Source organism: Montipora foliosa, chromosome 13, assembly GCF_036669935.1.
Source record: "Montipora foliosa isolate CH-2021 chromosome 13, ASM3666993v2, whole genome shotgun sequence".
Lineage (NCBI taxonomy): Eukaryota > Metazoa > Cnidaria > Anthozoa > Scleractinia > Acroporidae > Montipora > Montipora foliosa.
The window spans coordinates 37,622,572-37,644,849 of record NC_090881.1 but is presented as its reverse complement, the minus strand read 5'-3'; the positions used below and the strand labels follow the sequence as shown (position 1 = coordinate 37,644,849).

General features: G+C 42.2%; 2 protein-coding genes across 4 annotated transcripts in view; both read right to left on the bottom strand.

Annotated features, from left to right (window-relative positions):
• Positions 1-487: 487 nt before the first annotated feature.
• Positions 488-22,278, bottom strand: part of LOC137983705 (tyrosine kinase receptor Cad96Ca-like) — a 42,820-nt gene continuing 21,029 nt past the window's right edge. Inside the window, exons 8-21 of one of the 3 annotated variants that reach the window (XM_068830874.1) lie at positions 21,534-21,653; positions 20,417-20,450; positions 17,577-17,608; positions 17,273-17,291; positions 16,563-16,605; positions 15,515-15,845; positions 15,139-15,249; positions 7,372-7,562; positions 5,881-6,003; positions 5,636-5,706; positions 5,455-5,495; positions 4,573-4,669; positions 2,765-2,864; positions 490-2,516 (exon numbers count right to left, since the gene is read on the bottom strand). In XM_068830874.1, the coding sequence (XP_068686975.1) occupies positions 2,451-2,516; positions 2,765-2,864; positions 4,573-4,669; positions 5,455-5,495; positions 5,636-5,706; positions 5,881-6,003; positions 7,372-7,562; positions 15,139-15,249; positions 15,515-15,845; positions 16,563-16,605; positions 17,273-17,291; positions 17,577-17,608; positions 20,417-20,450; positions 21,534-21,653 (1,379 nt within the window). In that variant the 3' untranslated portion in view covers positions 490-2,450. Of the gene's footprint in view, positions 2,517-2,764; positions 2,865-4,572; positions 4,670-5,454; positions 5,496-5,635; positions 5,707-5,880; positions 6,004-7,371; positions 7,563-15,138; positions 15,250-15,514; positions 15,846-16,562; positions 16,606-17,272; positions 17,292-17,576; positions 17,609-20,416; positions 20,451-21,533; positions 21,654-22,278 lie in introns of all 3 variants that reach the window. The other 2 variants (XM_068830875.1, XM_068830876.1) reach the window with 2 other exon arrangements.
• Positions 10,685-12,430, bottom strand: LOC137983482 (uncharacterized). Its single transcript, XM_068830649.1, has one exon. The coding sequence runs from the start codon at positions 12,428-12,430 to the stop codon at positions 10,685-10,687; it is 1,746 nt and encodes a 581-aa protein (XP_068686750.1).

Here is a 22,278-nt window from a genome sequence, read left to right as displayed (position 1 = left end):
ATATCTCTGAGCATGGGTTGAGTATCGGGCTACCATGCAGGAGGTCGTGGGTTCGAACCCTGGCCAGATCAAAAATAACTGAGGACAGTCCTTCGTTTGTAATTTCATCTGCAAATGATTTAACTTTCAAGTCTTCTCGGTTAAGGACTATAAACCAGAGGCCCCTTCTCACAATTATCTTCCATGTGCAGAAGTTCCCAGTGGGACGTTAAAGAACCCACACTATTCGAGAAGTAATATTTCACTAACGAGGGTGAGTGTTTCGTCCGGTTAATAAGTGGGAGAAGAGTAGTGGATGGAGTTTTGGTGTTGTGGCTGTCCTATGTAAGTACATAGGTGAGTATAGGTGGTCCTCATCAGCTAAATAGCTGCCAAAATTTCAATCTTCTCAAGTAACAAACAAACATTACCAGGGTAATGACGCTACCCGATAACTATCAATTCCGTTTTATCCTCATTCAGTTTGTCAGCTAACACCCACATCCTATGTCTTTAACACTTCTCTCCGTTGTTTTCATTGCATCTTGTTCAGTTAATGGTCAGAAGTGTGTTGTTTGCAGGTCGCAGATTGCTGTCTGCAGTCTATGTTTGGCGAACACTAACTAATGACACAAATACTAATAACAGGTAGAACATCTGCAGAGGTCGTGGTAATAATTTATATGCTGATTACATAAACGTGAAAAATAGCCTGAATTATATGCGGTGGTCATGGTCAAGTCGTGATTTTGCGGTGACACTGTAAATGTGCTTTTTCGGGGCTTTTGTAAAATTTGGTGTACTTAAATCTTTTACGAATCAGTACTCTAAGTCATAATGTTTAGATTCCGGCAAAAAAAAAAATAAAGAAAAAAATGATTTTCGGAAATTGCATATTATCGAACCTATGAGGAGACCTTAAACAGTGCAATTGTAGAAAAATGTTTTAACTCTGATGAAAGATAAAAATGCAAAACGCAATGTGTCAAAAATCGCCGACTCCGTTTAGTTGAAAATTTATTTCAAAATCGATTGGTTAAGAGAACTTTCAGCAAAATTTAAAATCCCTTGTATGTTAAGCCCCTGGAATAGGACTACTTGTATGCTTTGCGAACCTAGAAAAAATAACGTTCAAACAAAAGGATACTTTTTCGGATGCAAAACTACATTCAAGGACCAATAACATGATGTTTATTTTGAAAAACGTACACCTCGAACATATGACGAGACCTTAAGACATTTGTAATGTTTGAAAGAGTGAGTAAGTGTCAAAAATCACATTTGCTCTAAGAAGATTGTCTTGTTTACCTACAGATTTAAGCCTCGTCATTTTAATAAGTATGCATAGCTTTTTAAGTTGCCGTTTTAAGGACCCTAACTTCCTGTAATTGAAAAAAAAAAGTGCTTCCCACAGACGACCAAGTGTTTCATATCACTTCGATTACCTCCCAAAATTCTACAGTCTTTTTTCTCTACTTCTTACGCGCACCTAACCAAAAATAATTTTAAGGGTTAAGATAATTCATTTCTCCTTTGATAAAAATTACAACATTTAAGTTTCCCTCGAGGATCACGTTTTTGTGTAGAAATTGCGACAAGTTAAAAATAGATTAGCAACCATTTTTTTTCACTACTGCGCTGGTTAGAAGCAAGTGTCCTATCCATAATCTCCAGTTCCTGTTTACACATAGTATATGCATTGCAATTTTCATTATCCAAGGACTAAATACATCCCCCTTACTGGATGAGTCTCGGCCCAAACAATGGATAGTTTTGCTCACTTAAAGGGACACTGTCATGAGTTGCGCATGCGCTAGCGTCTTGCGGAAACTTGAAAAGTGTTAACTTTTTCAAGTTGAATCGACAAATTCAAAATGGCGTCCACTGGGGAGGGCCATGGTGGACTAAGGAGAAACTCTGGGAGAAAAGGAAGGCTTTAACGGATCGCAACGGATACCTGAAGGAGTGGAATAACACGCACAAGCGTATTTATCTGAAGAATTTTTCACGCCTGGCTGCAAGCTAAATTCGATGCTGGCTACGAAGCGTGCAGCGACAGTAGCGCTTTTTACTGCAAGCACTTTCGCATTTACAAAAGTTTATTGATCCGGAAAGTTCTTCCTGACAGGAAAATATTAAATTCATTAACTGCGAATATACGTGACTCACGTGTGAATCCATAATGGCGGCTAGAATGTTCTGTGAGCGCGAGATCAGACAAACTCGATCATGCGCAGCTCGTGACAGTGTCCCTTTAACAGCGCTTTAAATGCAGAATCTCGAGGAAATGAATGGCAAAACACTGCACGCTAAAGGGCAAAGAGATTAATTTAACTAAATCAGTAAAAAGAAAGTTAGATGCTGATTCAGTTTGGGTTATTTGAAAGGAAAATTATTGTCAAAGTCAAGGGTGAGGACGAAGAGATTAAACGTCCTTTTGGAAAACAAAGGAAGTAAGGTTGCTTTTCATTTTAGGCGTTCAAGTCCTCCAATTTTGCGTACAGATCATTGTCGTAAATATGCATGTTGAGCAGCCTCTGCAATAGAAAGAAAAAAGCACATATTCAGAAACTTCAGTCTGACGCGAGCAATATCGCGTCATTATCGCATAAATTGTCTGCATGTCCGCTTATTAACAATAAAAATTAGCCAATGAGCGCGCGAGAATTTTGCAGTCATGGTAAAAAAGGGTATTGATAAATGCCTATAAGGCCTCTGAATTAATTCACAGGGCACTGGAAATTGGCTGTTGGCTTGCAACTCAAAATATCATAAAGAATCTGACCTTATGCTGGGTTTCCATTCCTTTTAGCTCTTGTGTTAAATCAGCAAATGACGGTCTTGCTTCAGGTTTATTTTGCCAGCAATTCATCATGATTTGATACCTTGGAAATAAGTTCATTACATTGTTACCTTACTTTGTCCTAAAATGAGTCGTGTTGAGTCAAATTTTATTTATCAAACTATAAGGCTTTGAATGCAAATGTTAAGGGTATCCAAATGAGAGATTTCGATTACGTAACTTTACAATATTATTTTCGGTCATTCGAGGCTAAATAATGATATTTACTGTGATAAAGCCTCTTAAGATAATCCCTCTTAAGATATTTTTAGACATGGTCCCAGGTTCTAGCACGGATGTTACTCGCGCGTCGCATGAATGTTTTCGAGGAGGATTTGTTTGTTTCGTTACTTTTCGTTTCAAAGCGAAGGAAAACTTCCAACGCTGTGAGGAGGTCTTCTTTAATATTTTAATTACAAGCAAAGGAGCTTCGGCTCTCGCTATGTTTTCATACATTTGGGAACTTTAATAGGAGTTTAAATAAGAGACAGATTTACCCTGCACAAACAATAACAACTAAATGAACGAGAAATGAGTAGAAACATGAGTGAAAAGGGAACAAACGCCGAAACACAACGCATCTAGATGAAAGTGGAATGTGCTGAAAGACGCTCGCCGCCATCATGTCACGTTGTTTTGTAAAGAACAGCAAAGAAATGAACAAAGAATTATAACCCTCGCTTACACAGCCATTGTACTCGTTGCCGTTGCCGTTGAGGTTTGCTCATTAAATTCCCTAAAACCGGATAAACGGCAACATAATGAAGAGCCAAAGAGCACAAAGCAAACGAAGACCCAGCCGAACAAAAAGACAGCTGAGAGTGCAACGAAGAATCTTTTGAAAATCAAAACATTTAAACGACTTTTCACCAAATTTCCCGCCATTTCCCTCGGGCAGTTTCGAGAAAGTCGCTTAGGAAGTCCACGCATCGCGCGAGTAACGTCCTCGGAAGAACTGTCCACCATGTCTAAAAATAACTTAAAAGGGATTACCTTGGGTATAAGGCCTATATGAGGGATTCACTCTTACCATGACAATCTCTTGGTTTTGACAACGTAAGCCCAAACGAGTGAATCTATTACTTTGCGACTCGAGACGATAGAATAAAGTGACTCTCGATGCATGTCCAATACAAATGCATAAAAAGAAAATGGTACTTCCCATGCATGTCACAATGTGTCAAAAAGGTGTCTACTTAGGCCCCGTCCACACGTATCCGGAGATTTTTGTATCCGCAAATTTTTTTTATGCGGATACACCTAGCGTCCACACGTGTCCGCCGTATACGCTAGGTGTATCCGGAGATTTCTGTATACGCTCTCCAGAGTGGAAATTTCTGTATACGCTGTGTATCCGGATACGTGTGGACGCTCGTATCCGTATATTTTTGTATACGCTGACGTCACAGTATCAGCTTTCTTTGTAATGCGCATGCTCTGTTGACTAATCCTTTCCGATGTCCGGATACGAATCGGATACGTGTGGACGGTCGTATACGATTCGTATACGCTACGTGTGGACGGGGCATTAAGCCTGTTAAGAACTTCATGTATTACATTATGGTTACGGTTCTGGTTAAGGTCTTGCATATATTTCAAATGAAAGTAGTGTGCTAAAGAGCATTTGGCAGTTGGCGAGCGATTATTTTTCCACGTTAAACTTTTTTTGCGACACCTTTGAACTAAATGACGTGGAAGTAGAAAATAAACAAAGCAGAGTTTAGAAACAAATAGAAACGGATTTTTCTTACAAGTCATTGTCAACGTGTTGTGGTTTCGGCATTTTGTAACCTTCCTGAAGCAAACTTGCAATTTTCTTGCCATCCATCCGTGGATATGGAGAACCACCTAGGAAGAAAAAAAGAAAGAGGAGGAAATCTTTACCCTCACCCACCATCCCTGTTAGCTTTCCATCCACTGCTAGTCATGAAGACAAAACACATTTATGACTTAGATTAGGATACTATTGAATCCTAATTCCCCACTCTGAGTCTGTGGTCTATGGCAAATATCCTCAACCTCCTTCCCAGGGTCTCTCTTCTCTGCCTGCCTCCATTGTCAACGACAATGGAGGCAGAGAGGAGAGGCCCTGGGAACGAGGTTGCACTATCCTAGTTGAGATTTGGTTTTCTCTTTAATAAGCTGGCTTAAGGTTAATCCTCCTTTCCCAAAATTGATTCTTACAGAGAATCTATCGAGCAAATCTGAATAGCTATACTCAAGTGGGCACTTGACACTCAATTTTGACATCCAACACGAAGTGTCCCTTTAAGGCTAAGCCTTTGCTACCTATTTCTAACAATAAGATAAGTGTATAGCTTACAGTTATTTTTAGCTCAGGGTAAATGCAGCAGTTTACCTTTACTTTAGGAACAGTATTTGAGGGACACTTCGTGGCGTTAATTGTCTGTATTCCGAGACAGAAGTGATGTTGATATTATGGAAAAGAGCAAGGGGACACTTCGTGCTTATTGAAATCGGCGTGCTTCTAATTGCGTGCATTTCTGACCATATCAAGTACGTGGGCCATTTGCAATATGTAACGTCGAATCAAAAATCAGAATTTTACAGTACTTGTAGATATGATCTCGAAGAAGGTAAAACAGCAAACTATTGCATGCACAGATTCTCACCTACGGTAAAGATTTCATAAAGAACAACTCCATAACTCCATCTGTTAAAAAAAGGGAAATCAGCTCAGACTTGTCCTTTTGTATAAATTTAAGGTCACACATGGTCGAATGGTAGGTAACGTCGATTTTAGACGAAACATCGCTTCTCAACATTGAAGCGAAAACGAGTCAGTGTACTTACACGTCGCTCTTTGTGGTGTATATTCCATACAGTAGCGATTCATACGCTGTCCACTTAACTGGCAACCGACCCTGGTAGATGAAGATAACAAGCAAAATGGATTATACTTAACGGTTTTATAGTTACGACTTGCAACTAAAACCACGTCATTTGACGTTTTTTCTCCGTTGAAGTTGAACACGTGTCAAGTTGTAAGCTCGAGCTTTCTATACTTTTTTATGTTCTAGTTTGAAACGTTTTGTTACCCTTGTCTTCCTTTCATAAATGTTTTCCTGTTGCACATCTCTAGCCATTCCAAAGTCTGTTACTTTGCATGTTTCTGTTTCTCCAACCAGCACATTACGAGCAGCAAGATCTCGGTGTATGATCTGAAATGAAGCATTTTTCACATTATTGGCTAGTTGCAATAAATTTGAAAGTGAATAAAAACATTGAGTGGTTTCGGGTATAGCAGTTTTGACGACGTTAATGACACTTACAATGACACTAGCAATGACATGAAGTATTAATGTTACTGGAGATGTGGCAGTGGCGATTCCAGTTGGCATGGGAATGACAGGCACATGCAAGTGTGACTACAGCAGCAACGATAATAGAATTTACAATAGCATCGCCAATTAAGTAGTAGAGAACGTTTTCCGTGTTTCCATAGCCTCATCTAAACACGAGGGGGAGTTGGGAGAATTTGTTCTTACCACATTTTGACGTCATCTGTGATCTACTAATGAACAGACGCACGGCAACATGGAATCTATTTGTTAAATAGAGGACGTTTTCCTTGTTTCCATAGCCTCATGTAAACACGAGGGGGAGTTGGGGGAGTTAGAGACAGTTATTCGTGCGTGTCGAGGGTTTGCATAACTGTCGAGAACTCCCAACTCCCCCTCGTGTTTAGATGAGGCTATGGAAACACGGAAAACGTCCTCTATTGCTTTTATAAAATAATTCTCAAAGATAATTCGGCAAATTTAGGAAAATGCTGTTTTTTTTTACGTCTTGATTAAAACAGATTTTCTTGATACGCGCACATATTTCCTACCAGCCAATCAAAACGAGCGTCTGACTACATAACCAATCACAATTCGTGTGATGTCACAGCCGTGTTTCCATACTCTCATCTAAACACAGCTATTGACCTATGAGAGTGCGGGTACTATCCTAATTATTTTATAATATGCAATGGCAACAACCTTATGGTTGATAACAGATGCTAATATTGCCATTAATCAGGCTTATACTAATGACTCCATAAACAAGACTAATATCATATCATAGATATCATATCATATCTTTCTTTACCCTTTCGTTTTTAGAGCATCTTGGTGCATCTAGTATCGCCACGCATTACCCTCCCAACCAAAATACACCACAGACGACAAAACCACAACATCTACTCTCTTTCCGAATAGTGTGTGTGTGTGTGTGTGTTCTTTTACGTCCCACTGGGTTATAACCATTGAAGGGTTGTGAGACAGGGCTTTCGGTTTATCGTCCTAATCTGATATTAATAGAGAGTTTGACCTTTTTCAGGAGTCATCACAAAGGCAGCACTTTCTCCTCAGTTAATTAAAGACCCTGAGTGTTGGTATGGACAGAGGGTTGATCCTGCAACCTCACGCTCGGTAGTTTGAAGCAAAACCACCTAAGCCAATGGGTCGCCTCCATACTAAGTGCTATATAAACTGCTAATTGTGTTTGCTGTATTAACTGCTGAAAGCCATCAAAGTCATACTTGCCTTTCTTAACGATAAGTAGCTCATTCCATCAGCGATTTGCCAAGCAAATTTCATCAGCTGTTGCGACGTCAGACTGGTTTGGGGTTTGATATCTGGGTCTTTGTAGTAAGTGTCATTCAATCCGCGGCTCTTTCTCAGGTAACCCAACAGATCACCATAAGGGACATACTCGATCAGCACCAATAGGGGGTCTACGAGAAATATTATGACATTTATTCAACAGCCACTAGCTCTATCGGTCCTTTTGTTTGTCCACATGAACAGTCCCCTCGTCTCCTCTGCTCTATGTTTGACTAGGTGTGTGATTCCGTCATGTTATGTTGCCTACCAGTGTTTTAATTTTAGGAAGATTTGACAAGTTTCACTGTGTCGCTGCTGGGCGACGATAAAACTCTCCTGGTTCGTTTTGTACAACTTTATTCTCCGATTTTACATTCAGAACGTCGCTTTCTCACGCACATTTTTACAAAAACTCAACTCATCACTTTTTTACACGTGCGGACGAGGTCCCTAGCAACGGACTGACGTCATTGGTATCATAGCAACGCGACCGGAAATGAAAGTTCAGGAAGCAGGAGGCACATCCCCGCCCCTAGTCGAGACACAATGTTTGTCGAGACGATTTTAAGTTCTACTCTTCCGCCTCCTGTACCAAGCAAAGTTTCGTGATTGGCCTTTTATACTCTCCGAACTGAGTTCGTACTGTAACAGCTCGAACTAACCCATCCTGCCCAGGATGAGTGGACACGATTCTGCCCAACGGCCATACACCTCGCGGCTGATTTGGCTCAGCAACTAGGACAACATCTCCTTCTTTGAGGTTCTGTTTCTTCTCTTTCCACTTCTTCCTCTCTGTCAGGCTAGAAAGGTACTCTTTGGTAAAACGTCTCCAGAAGAAATTAGCTAGCGCTTGGGACTGTCGCCACATCTTTGTCGAGTTAATCTCTCTGTCACTAACTTCAGCATCTTCATAACTCGAATTTGCCCGCAACAGCAAGAAATGGTTTGGGGTTAAGGCTTCAATGTCCCCTGCATCATTGGACACATGAGTAATCGGTCGACCGTTTAGTATTCCTTCTGCTTCGACTAGTGCGGTTCTCAACACTTCTTTGGAAACAACCCTGTCCGCAAGAATTGCCTTCAGCGTCTTCTTGGTGCACTGTACTAGCCTCTCCCATGCACCTCCAAAGTGCGGGGCACTTGGCGGCTGAAATTTCCACTCGATTTCCTTAGGCGCTCAGAAGTTTTGTATCCTCTCTTCATCCAATTGTTTGATGCATTTCCGCAACTCATTATTTGCACCAACAAAGTTCGTTCCATTATCGCTGTGGATGCTCTGCGGTCGTCCACGTCGCGCAATGAACCTTTTCAATGCCATGATGAAATGATCTGTTGAAAGATCATCCACAAGTTCAAGGTGGCACGCTCTAGTACTCATGCAAGTGAACAAGCACCCGTATACTTTAACTTCACTGCATCTTTCCTTTACTAACATAGGTCCAAAAAAGTCAACTCCAGTGTTCCTGAACACCATTCCTGGCTCAAGTCGGCACTCTGGTAGACTTGCCATTTGCTGCTCTTGAGGCTTTACTGTCTGGCGATAGCAGTAGTTGCACTTGAATTTCGCGTTTCGCACTACCTGGCGACCATGGATGATCCAATACTCCTGCCGAATTTGATTATGCAGGTGCTCAGTTGGCGGGTGGTAGTAGATACGATGCATTTCTTCGACGATCAGCTGTGCAAGTTCATGGCGCGAGTCAATTATTTTGGGATGTCGTGTTCTGTAAGGTAGGCATTATGCTCTCTGCAGCCTTCCACCGACAACCAAGAACCCATCTTCCAACCTTGGGTCAAGAGATTTAATTCTACTCTTCTTGTGAATCTCCTCACCTATCTTCAGACACTGTATCTCCTCGCCGAATGATTCAACTTGCGCCCTCTTCACAAGATGATTCTGAGCAGCTCTCAATTCGTTTGACGTAAGTGCTCCCAGTAGACGTACTTCCTTCTTAGCTCTTACATTGTTTGCAAATCGCATCACATAAGCTGTAACTCTTCTTAGTTTGGTCAGTGACGAATACTTCTTCCACCCTAACAGGACCTTGTTTTCCTGAGATGCTCCAGCCCATCTTTCCTGTCATCGTTCTCGCAGGGCGCTTTGACTTTATTTTCTGGCCAGAGCTCTGCTGATTCATACAGGAACTTGGGTCCACTAATATATCGAAAGCCCACGACAAGTTCAGTAGGACTTAGTCCCCGGGTGATGTCATCTGCAGGGTTAGCCTCTGTGGGCACATATCTCCAACTCACAGCGCCCGCCCCTAGTGTGGCCTCCAGACTGCTCATGATTGTGTGAATCTCAGACACCCGGTTACCGACGAATGCTTTGTAAGTGGAGCTCGTCTGGCGGATCCAATGTAGGACTGTGGTAGAGTCACTCCAGAAAGTTATCTTCTCTATCTTTGTAACCATTTCTTCTACCAGTGTTTGAGTTAACCGCACAGCAACTAAAGCTCCCATGAGCTCCAATCGGCAGATAGACTGTGACTTTAATGGAGCAACACGGCCTTTTCCCGCTATAAGACTACACTCTACTGTGCCATCTATAAATGCTCGTCTTAGGTAGGCACACGCGCCATAAGCATTCTGGCTAGCGTCGCAAAACACATGAAGTGCAGTCTCTCGTACAGGTTTCTGTTCTTGGATAAGAGCTCTCGGAATTCTCACTTCATCAAGCTTTTCTGCTTCCTTGCGCCATTCACGCCACTCTCGAAGATCAGCTTCTTTCAACTCGTCATCCCATCCGTACTTCATACGATTTAGATTCTGCAGGATGATTTTACTTCTGATTGAGAATGGGAGGAGAAGTCCTCGCGGATCCCAAACAGAGAATGCTTGACTCAAGATCTTCCTCTTCGTCGTACCAGGATCATCCTTCAGTCCGGTAAACTGGAGCATATCTTCTTGGGCATCCCAAATGACGCCCAAAGTTCTGTCTGTTGGTAACTTGTCTTCACTCAGTTCGAGGAAGCGTGGAGATCTATCCTGCTCCGGGATAGTTGCCAAGACGTCTGGGTCATTTGTCAGCCACTTGTGTAGGCGGAAACCTCCACGACGCAGCAACTCTGTCATCTGCTTCCTCATTTCAATAGCTTCCTTGCAAGAATCTGTTGACGGTAGACCATCATCCATGTAAAAGTGCTGGTAGACGGCTTTCACACCCAGAGGTAAATCTTCCCCATTCTCATCAGCATTTCGCCTCATAGTGTAGTTTGCTCTGGATGGCGCAGACACTTCTCCAAACACTGTTCTATCGAACTGGTACACGCTTGGTTCTTCTATCAGAGTCTCTCCATAAGAATCTCAATGCTGGCTTATCACAATCAGGGAGACGGAGCATATGGTACATTTCTTTCACATCAGCGGCCATTGCAATTCTTCCTTCGCAAAACCTGAGGAAAACTCCAAACAGAGAGGACAGAAGATCTGGTCCTGTGTAGATCTTATCGTTCAAACTTTGTCCCATGAATTTTGCTGATGCATCATAGACTCTTCTGAGGCGATCAGGTTTTTTGGGGTTAATGACAAATCTGTGTGGTAAGTACCAAGTCACTTTACTATCGCACCGTACTTCCCCTTCACTCAGTTTCTTCACATAGCCCTTCTCAATGTCATCCTGGATTGACTTTGCATATCTCTCTCTGATCTCGGGACAGTTCTCAAACTTCTTCTCTAGGGATTGTAGCCTCCTCTTTGCCATTCCGTAATTGTTGGGCAGAGATGGTTCCTCATCTCTCCACAGTAGACCTGACACATACGCATCTTCATTCACACTCTTAAAGGTTGTCTTTTTTATCAGTGACAATGCTCGCTTGTCCTCAATCGAACGGGTTGGATCAGCTAGCTTGACCACGCCCAAGGTTTCTATCTCTGACTGAGCCATGACCAGCTGCTTCAGCTCCTCATTTTCAACTGAACTTCTTTCATACACTTTGAACCCATTGTATGAAGATGCTACTCTTCGCTCACCAGGTAACCAATTAGTCACCGCCCATCCAAGTGGGGTCTCAACAGCATAAGGTACCCTGTCAAGTTCCGGTTGACCTGAGGGTTTCAGAATTTGTGTTGGTAGAATCAAGTCAGAGTTGTTAGTTCCAATTATGAGTTGCACTGGACCCGTGTCAGTGTCACGCAAGTCTAAGTTCTTCAGATGTTGATACTCATGCTTGATTGTTGACCACTTCAACTTCTGATCCGGACCATTCAGGCTAGGAATTGTCTTCACATCTCGCAAGGAGTACTTGACTTCCTCTTTTCCGACTCGTGCGACATGGCATCTCTTGATGTGCTGGGAAGCAAACACCTTCTGCGCATTTACTCCTTGAATTTCGAGATCTACCTCTTTGCCTTGAAGCCCAAGTGAGAGCGCTAAGCTTTCATCGATAAGCGTTGTGTTACAGCCTGAGTCACGCAATGCCATCACCTGCTGTTTTCCTGTTTCTCCAAAGACAACTATGGGAAGTACTTCAACCAAAGCAAGACCACCAGTCTCACAACCTGTGTACGCTGATTGTTGATACTCCTCAAGAGGCTCCACAGCCTGACGTGGTGATGGGTCTCTACCTTCCAGGGAGACAGGAGCTGGGTTTCTCTCAACTTCTGGCACTTGTTCTAACTCACGTTTCGTTTTTGCCCGTTCAATAAATCTCAAGTCGACTTCATGTACAAGGGTATGATGACGCATGTCACAGTTTTCAACTTTGCATCTATTCTTACTACGACATTTACGCAGACGATGACCGGGTAATAGACAACATAAGCATAGTTTGTGTTCCTCGACAACTTTCTCCTTCTCGCTAGTCAACATTCCCTGAAAACGTTTGCACTCTTGCAAAGTGTGATTAGTGGACTGGTGAATTGGGCACTTTGTTCCACAGCTGGCGCGTAAATATTCTCCCGTGGCTCCTGCAAACAGCCCAGGTTGGGAGTTGTCAGCTGGCTTACGCCTATCAACTTTAGATGTATCTGAACGCTTCCACTCTCTCTTCTCTGGCATCCACCGCTGCTTGGACTCACTAATTTTTGCCTCTTTCTCTGGCCAATTTGCAAATGAATCCCAGGTTGACAATTTCGGTTTTCCTTCAACAAACTCGGCCCATCTGCCGCAAAGGCGTGTGGGAAGTTTAGACACAGTTGCTTCAGGGACTTGCGAGCTAAGCTCGTGAAGAAAGTTATGCTCTTTGAAAATGCCTATCAATTCAGAAACTATTTCTTGATACTGCCGGATCTGCACACTATTTTCTTTCACTATGGTCGGAAACTGATCTATACGTTTCTTCGCAGGTGATACCACTGTGTCTACACGACCAAAACGCTCCTGGAGCGCAGTCTATGCCTCCTCGTATTTATCTGAACCTGGCATGAATTTCGCTAGACATGATTTTGCACTTCCATCCACAGAATCTAACAGAAATTTAAGCTTCTCTGTTGCATCATAAACTTCCTTTTTATCCACTTCAACATTAAATGCTGCTTTGAATTTTGAGTACTCTAGTGGATTTCCATTGAACGTCTGCACGTCTGGTTTAACGATTTTCACAAAGGCTGGCAGCATTTTCTCAAACAACTGATCTATCTTTGACGTTTGCACACTAGGGTCTCCTGTGGCAGAGGTTTTCAACTCAGCTTCACCTTTAGCAATAAAAGTTTCACATGTCTCTTTTTTACGGGGCTCACTAGAAACCTCTGTTACGACCTCTGGTTTGATGGATTTAACTTCCTTTATGTGAGGTTTTTCAACAACATTGTTTTCAGTAATTTCCAGGTCTAAGCGCGAGACCCGATCGTTCACACTGTCTGAAGGTAATTCATTTAACTCTTCATCAATATCACCTTTATTTGACATACCTTCCTCCTGGGCGATGGCATCTTCGAATTCATATTCCAATCTTGATTCTTCAGCTTTCTTTTGAAGTTCCAAGAGCTTTGCACGCTTCTGTTGTTCAGCTCGCAGACACTCGATCTCATTTGCGAACGTTTGCTCGGCTATTTTTAGTTCCAGTGCTAACTTCTCAGCTCGCAATTTCTTTCTCAAATCGGAACGTTTACTTGAAGTAGTAGACTCACTTGGCGTGAACAGTCGAGGTGTTTCGCCTTCTTCTCTATTTGAGGCACTCATCTTGGCACGACTTGAATGACTCTTCCACAATATTGAACCAGGCGGTTCGATGATAAATTTTACACACAATTACACGCAGTTTCACGGCTGTCTTACAGCTTGACTCGGCGATTTTCCCCTTGATTTCACAATCTCCGGCTCGAAGGACCAAATGTCGCTGCTGGGCGACGATAAAACTCTCCTGGTTCGTTTTGTACAACTTTATTCTCCGATTTTACATTCAGAACGTCGCTTTCTCACGCACATTTTTACAAAAACTCAACTCATCACTTTTTTACACGTGCGGACGAGGTCCCTAGCAACGGACTGACGTCATTGGTATCATAGCAACGCGACCGGAAATGAAAGTTCAGGAAGCAGGAGGCACACACTGAATAAACCAGAATAAAATTCAACTATTTCTATGTCATTATTTGAGTCTTCATTCGGAATGGTAAAATGCAGCAATTGACTACGGTCAGTTCAGTGTCTTCGTGATGCCAAGGGTTAGCTTTGCTTATAAAAAGAAATGACAAATCTGTTTTTAGGTCAACCGCAACATTCCGTAATATATTCGCACTCTATCCAACTAATTTCCCAAGCCATTGTTTACCGCAGCGTTTCATTAACCTGGTTTTATCTGCCTTGTGAAAACTCCTACTCCTACTCAAGATGACGATGGATTTCCTTTAAAAGCCGCATACAGGTAATTAAACAAACGTCTTTGACAACGGAAGCATGGACACGTAGTACATCAATATTTCAAAAATTCATTCATAATTATTGATCGAAACAGCCTATGAAACTACCGAAAGATTGTGGCATGCACCTGAACGTTAACAAACTGATAAAGCATTCTTCATTTGAATTTTTTACATAAAGCATAATAATAAAGCTTAGCTTCTTTTTCTAGTATGCTACTGTTCTCCACCCACCATTTAAATTTGAACCTTTCTTCCGACACACTTTCTCTGGAGTGCTCTTGAAGCCGTTCAGTAACTCAGATGTCGTGTTTTTTTTGGATCTAGGATGAACTACTCGGCCTCGCCTCGTGGTTTAAAACCCGATAAAACACTTCTCCTCGGTTTTGAAACAGAACTGTAGACTGAACACTTCACACATAGGCAAGTCGTAAATGGGCTTCTCGTTATGATTGTAACTACTATGCAATATTCTATTTTATTATATGGCTTGTGTTTGTAGCCGATATAACGCGCGCTCTTATTGGCTAATTGTGACTGAATTGTAGGGCATTATTCTCCCGTAATGCCCATGGGCCGATTACGGGTTTGCAAAAACAAAGCAAAAGGTAATTAAAAAGCCATATAATAAACTACTTACTAACCTCACTTGCTCGAGACCGTACTGGGGAATATTGGCCCTGGGTCGTTTTTGTACGGACCTCGCTGCGTTCGGTCCGTACTGCCACGACCTTGAGCCAATATTCCCCAGAACGGCCCTCGCGCTCGGTTAGTACGAAGTTAGTAATGCTGAGACGAGATTAAGGTGGGAACTGTTTTGGAGTTTTGAACAAGTGAGCATTCATAGAGAAAAGCTTTTTTTTTCTATAGCAGCAGCATCATAGTATAATCCATAGATGCATTTACCAGTTTCAGTGACGCATCCCAATAGTTTGATAACATGTGGATGAGGCTTGAGGGTCTTCATCAGCTCAAGTTCGGATTTCAAGTCTCTCTTGTCTGACTCAGGAGCGTTAGCTAAATCAAATAAGCATTAAAAACAAAGGTAAATTCGCATTAATTGTACTACATGTTCCTGTTATCAGGACTCATTCTTGTCTTCGTGCGTTCGTGGTCAAATTCAAGTAAATTATTGCCAAACACAAAGGTGTAAGAAATAACGGAAAATCTCTCTCAAAGTACGCCGTAGCCATATTCACGGATTACACGTGTTTGTTCTCTACATAATGAAGGACTGACCGTTTGCTGCTAGAGCAAAGCTATTAAGAAAAAAGACTTTTACCTTTCAGCATTTTAACAGCCACAGTTTTTGTGCCAGAATGGAATGGAAGGTTCTTTGCCGTTCCTTTGGCAACCTGGCCAAAAGCACCTTTACCAATGATTTTCTCCACTTTCACGTCTTCTCGTGTTACTTCCCATGACCGTGTTCTTACATCACGGGGTGCAGCATATTCATCATTCTGAGGGGAGCTATTAGGGCTACTTGGTCCTATTTCATAATGGGAGGTCCCTTGTAAGGGCACGTATGCAGGTTCAATGGGGATTCTTCGCTGTTGATTAGAACTACTCAGTGGATTGTTAGTAGGATTAAGCTCTTCCATCGCATCTTCATTCTGAAAACAAAAGAAGCCCCCGGGTTAAATTGCCTTCGTAACCGTTAGTATACTTGAAGTTCATTTTTCTTTAACTCCGTTCGTTAGTGCACGGCTTTTGGAGCGAGAGGCCCCGGTTCGATCCTCGGTGACTTTAACGTCAGTTTCGACATTCCTCTGATCCGTGTAGCTTTAAATATACTTCACCGTCGGCTTCCATTGATACCAGTTTCGTAATTTAAGGAACTAACGGCATTAAATAAAGTGACTTCACCTTTAATTACTTTACAATTACTCTATCATCACACTTAGGCAGTCAATTAAGGAACTCAAATCCACGGCAATGCGATTGCACCGAATTGCTCTACCCCATATGGGCGATCAAGCTGGTGAGCCTGACGAGTTAACCATACCATTTCCTGCACAAGATGGAAGAATAATTGGGAAATTTCTGAAACACATGTTTTGAACAGTGCTTGCAATGACTTTTGGCGAGAATGATCGCTTAGAGCAATTACAAATGACACTTCACCCGTTACAATCAATAAGTAAATTAGATATAGGAAACGAGTACATTAATTGATTAACCTCGAAAATACAGGTTTTTCTACGATGTGAAAAAATCAACCCATGCTTTAGCTTGCTGGAAATGGCTAAATGTCTTTCAGCAATCGAAAAAACAAACGGTATCATATACAGTCTATTAAATCATTTTGCATTTTCGCTTTCAAAACTCACGTAATAAATTCTTCTATCTTTATCTTCTGCAACCTTGTATGGCCTAACGACACGTCAAAGAGTACGCAAACATGTTAGTTCTTCAAATTTTTCCTGCGTTTCTGAATACTATTTCTTTCTTTTCCTTTTTTAAGTAATTGGCATGAAAGAAATGAAATATCATTTCGGACAGGCGAGTTCTTCTATGGGAGAACCGAAAAGGATACGGGAGGGAACCAAAAAGGTGAATTTCAAGTTACGTCATCACCAATTTTTGGGTGGGCGAGAACAAAAGATCTCTTACAAGCTCCTTTTCGTCGTGCGTCACCATTTGAGAATTGGACCATCGCGATCTCGTACCTGCAAAGATTCGTTGCAAACTTCTCGCAGGAGAAGGTCGTTTCGAAAACACCTTTCTTTAAAAAGCAAGATTAATTTAAATGTTTCCGATGATGGGAAATGTTCGTCAGTATCTTTTCCGCTACAAGGCAGGTGACACTATACGCCTGCCCCTCCCATGCCATTTTTTCCTTAACAAAGAAAACAGCCTTCCACGATTTGTCAAGTCTTGTTTCTTTTCACTATAAACATTTATACTATTTTAACGATTTGCGCCCTTGATTCAACACAGTGACTGATACAGTACTAAGCATTTACAGGACACTGCAACTTTCCCCATAACGTTGAGCCAGACCTCTTATATTTATGTTCAATGGAAAAAAAAAACCTACCTTTTCTTTCTAGCAACGTCTAACAAAAGAAGATCAGATTTCCAATAAGTACAAAAAGGAAAGAAAGGAAAGGAAAGGAACTTTATTTGAGTGTCTAGTCGTTCTAGCGCTGGAGCACTAATTGGGGACACTGTAAACTGAAATTAACAATGAAAGCAAATCAAGTCAAATGTTGGTTTTTGAAGAAAAGAATGGAGAACACAATCCTGGAAGATACATCAAATTATTAACCTAGCTTCCTGTGTTGCCAGACTATGACCAGTATTAGAGCAACGATGATTGCTACAAGAACTCCAATAATTACCAATTGAGTGCTGTCGCATGTGCATTGGAATTCTGTGAAGATAAATATCGAATACCATAATTAGTCCACAAAGTAGGAACAAAAAAACACTACATTACTAAGCAGAGTTCCCAAACTTGGATGCAAGTGTTTCATGGAATGGCAAAAGAGTGGGGTTTATAACACCTATTAGCCGAAGAATGCTCCCAGAAGATTATGTTGTTTTGTGCAATAATAAATCGCAAGAACTCGAACGATATGGATTAATTGGTAGTCTAGACGTTTTGAAGGTTCGGCTAAAGGCAGGCCGGTTTCTGAATCGCAATCAGGGTCACTAAGACGATTCACAGGGTCATTTCAACATCTTATCAATAAAACGTTCAAAAAAGCACCGCTTGACCAGCCATTCACATCGCCAAGTCAATCAAGTATTTAGTAGCACTTCTTATCTATGACAATGACTGCTCGTTGACGCAATTGGTTATTCACTGATGAGACTACACCTCAAGTTCCTTGTAATAGCACATACACGAATCTTATTTTCTGCTGCTATTCATTAATTACCACTAGCTGTTATCCTTTCGAAGCTGATCAGGGTTTTCGACAATTCTGTGAAGTAGTGGACATATTTTTGAAAGCACCGAACGTAAAATTTGTTGCCATTGCAAGGCGCCTTGTGAGCGCCGTATAGGCGCAAGCTACCTAGGGGTATCATTTTTTTAACACTCAGGAACGCTGTTTCCAGTGTTTCAGGAACCTAAGAATCAGTTTCCCAGGCAAGGCTGGAGTTCACTTTCAACGAGAAAAATCAACGGTAAAAGACGACGTTTCGACCATACTTCGGTCATTATCAAGTGAATTGTAAAACTGAAACAGTGAATATATAATTATATGCATGCATATAAAAATATATAAAAAGTATAGTATAAAAAGCTTTGTAGGTGTAAACGGACAATAAAAACATGCAAAACAAAACAAACCCCTTAAATATATTGGCGTCAAAGTACCGGAAATGGAATGGACAACGACTTGACCTCCAGCCTCAAACGGAAACCCTGAGCCGAAGATAATGTCCAATACGTCTCATGACAGATACTATTTAATGCAATGAATGTATAATTGATGAAATATAACCATCAATTAATGACTGTGAATTCTATTACCTATAGGTTCTGTAAGGCTGTTATAGCCGGGGAGTGAGTTGTGAGGCTGGGCTCTCACAACCTCTCAAAATGCTCCCAATGGCATGAGACTCTAAGAGCCTCTGTCAGCTAAGTCCAACTTCTGGCCTCCGCGTGGTGGAACTGGCACCACCGTCAGGCGAAGGGGCGAAGGCGAAGCTGCTGGCACCTTAAAACCAGTTGCCCAGGGTAGATGGGGCTCTTGGCCTGTGAAGGCAGCCCATCTATGAGAAGGTCAACCCTGATTTCAAACCTCCGCTGCCTTGCCCTCTACCTGATCTTAGGAAGGCTTCAGGAGTAAACCTCGAGGAAAAATCCGAAGTGGAGCCCCTAAGGCGGATGGCAGGTGCTCAGCACTTCCTTCCGGCAGCTTCTGCAGTGGAACTAACCCCAAGTTGTATTGGTTCTTCCTTTCTCTTGGACCCAGCCAGTTACACCGAGAGGGGGACACTGTCGTATGGCAGCCCAGCATCTCCTTATCTCCCCAGGCATTAGCGCAAACTGGAGAGGGCACTCCAGCGGTGTTGCAAGACTCCGGTATAACACAGGATGAGGCAGTTTACCGGTTCTAAGCTCCAACTGATTGGCATAAGAAGGAGTGCCAGGAGTCTCGTCTGATGGTGGGAGAAGCCCTCGCAGCTTCATTGGGTGGCTACCGCCCGCCTTAAGCTGGGCAGCCCCCAGCCAGTAAGGTGCCACCCCGTCATTGCTTGCCTGCTCTACTGGGTACAAGCTGTCCCATGCCTGCAAGGAGTTTGGGCTAACGATCAGCCTCAGGAAGACCAACATCCTGGCGCAAGGTGCTGAGTGCCCCCAAGTCATCACTATCGACAACATGGAGCTGGAGGTTGTGGACACCTTCACCTACTTGGGCTCCACCGTGTCAAGCTCGACTTCACTCAATGCTGAGATCAGTTGCAGAATCTCCAAAGCAGCTGCTGTCACGGCCAAACTCAACAAGCGAGTGTGGGGCAATGACCTGTTGAGCGAAAGGACGAAGATGTGCGTCTACCAAGCTTGTGTCCTGTCGATTCTCCTTTATGGCAACGAGTTGTGCACGACCTATGCCAGACAAGAGCGGCGACTCAACGGATTCTACCTCCGCTGCCTGCTGCACATCAGGTAGCAGGACAGAGTCACTAACACCGAGGTCCTGACGCGCTGGCTCACTGAGCATGACATCACTGCTCATTTAGCAACGCCTTCGATGGCTTGGCCATGCACATCGCATGGAGCCTGCCGCCTGCCAAGAGAAATCCTTTATGGAGAACTGTGGGAGGGTGTCCACCGTGTGGGTTGACCCCTGCTGCGCTACATGGACGTCATCAAGGGAGACTTGCGATCTGCACAAATCGACACCAGTGCATGGGAGGACATCGCCAAACACTGAGATACATGGTGGCAAAGTGTCAAAGCGGGGGTTTCAAAGGAGGAAGCGAATGCTAGAGTCCAGGCTACATGCAAGAGAGCGGCAACAAAAGAATGCACAGCCTCTGCGTGCATTTCCACAAGGCATGTCTGCGCCACCTGCAACGGTGACTGCCACTCCAGGATCGGGCTACACAGTCATACAAGATCCTGCCCAAATCCCCAGTGCTAACCATCGCCTCTTGGAGACAAGGATGCCACTACTACTACTATTGATTATTAGGATTATTGGGAATAATCAAGCAAACTCACCTTCCTTGGCCAGCGTCATTACCATCTGAGACTTCTTCATAAAACAAATGAAAGAAGACAAACAAAAAAATACCATTAAGACCTTGGTACAAATAAATACTCTAGATATCAATAATGGTCAGAATTATATTAAAAGCAACAGATCCCCCATCCTCATTTCCTCAAGTTTACCCTTATAAAAGGACTGAATGATTGTGCGTAAAATATTACAATGATAATAATTTTAGTTCAGAAAACTGTTTAACTGTGTACTGCTTTATTTATATATCTACGATCTGTCGCATTGAGTGACTGTGTGTACAGTATTATTAAACCACTCCTTACAACTCAACCGTTGGTGGTGGTGATGATGAAGCGTTAACATGAGAAAGATAATATTCGTGTTGTGCGGCAGCCAACAAAGCTGCACCCAAAGGAAAGCAGGGTCCCAGTTACATGTAATAACATAACCTTGTAAATGCATTCATTTACTTTATGCCTTTCTGTGGTAATAAAAAGCTGTAGTTATTTTTAGTTGCCTTTTTTGTAAAAAGTCAATTTCTTCTTATTCGAAGACCACATGCATTCTTTTACTTTTTTTATTCCTTGAAATTTCGGATACTTGGCGTCATATGTAGGTTGAGTTTGTTGGTTTCCTACTCTGCACCGAGAGGTTTTCCGCCGGGTACTTCGGTTTTCCCATCTCCTCAAAAACCAACATTTGATTTGACTTGCGTTGACTTGTTAATTTGAATTTACAGTGTCCCCAATTAGTGCTCCAGCGCTAGAAGATTAGACACTTTAATAAAGTTCCTTCCTTCCTTCAGTCAAGTTCTGCTCAATCATCTACCTTATCATGTAGTTATGGGGTATCATAGCTACACGAAAGAGAGCCAAAAAAACTCCATGTTTTTTCCTCGTCTTTTTGCTCCCAGATTTTGTCTCTTGTTATGAAACAACATTTCATTACCGAAATACACTTTATCCCAGAGAAGGACGCAAAAATAAAAAAACGAATGATGAAATACATCGTGGATCATTGATAGTTTCTAAGGGAACTGTTGTACATGTACCACCTGAAACAACGAGATGGAGGAAAACACTACAGGGATACCAAGAGTAAGGTGAATATACTGACCCTTCATTTCATTTGAGCATTTTTTCTTGCGCACACATGTACACCAAACGATCGCTGCTATGATAAGCACCAAGGCAACCGCTGCCGAGACAGCACCAACAATAATCCAGATATTACCACCTTAAAACAAATGAGTTGTAACATGAGGCTTCCATCCAAGTAATAAGGGGTTGTAAATGAACGAAATGATATTTGAAAGAATCATATATTGAACTGCGGATATAAAATAAAGTGGAGCTATGATCCTCGCAGTTATGAACACAATGTTGACATTTTCATGTTTAGTATGTGGGAGGCATATCATGAACAGTGTATTGTACGATATCTACAATGTATAGCCAAGCAAAACAGGATTTCTGAATTCGCTCTAGCACTACAATGTAAGCTATCAAGGCATTTTGGGGGTGTTCATTTGCAAGTTTGTTACCCCACCATGGCTATGAAATCTGTTGCAGTTCATGTAGGAAGCATAAAAGATGCAAGGTCATAGGTTTGCGTCCCATTGATAACTGGGTTGTTTCAGGCTTCGTTACGACTTCTTGAATTCAACATTGAATAACTGCTCCATCCTTCCAAATAATTATACTGTGGTGTACTGTGGTGTTTTATGCATCACCTTTAGGGTACAGATATCATTTCTTCCCAGTTTTAAGCTGGGAGTGATACTTCCTCTCTCCCCACCCCCTGCATACAAACGACTGCCAAACAACGAGGAATACTCAATTCTCCCATCCATTAAAAAATA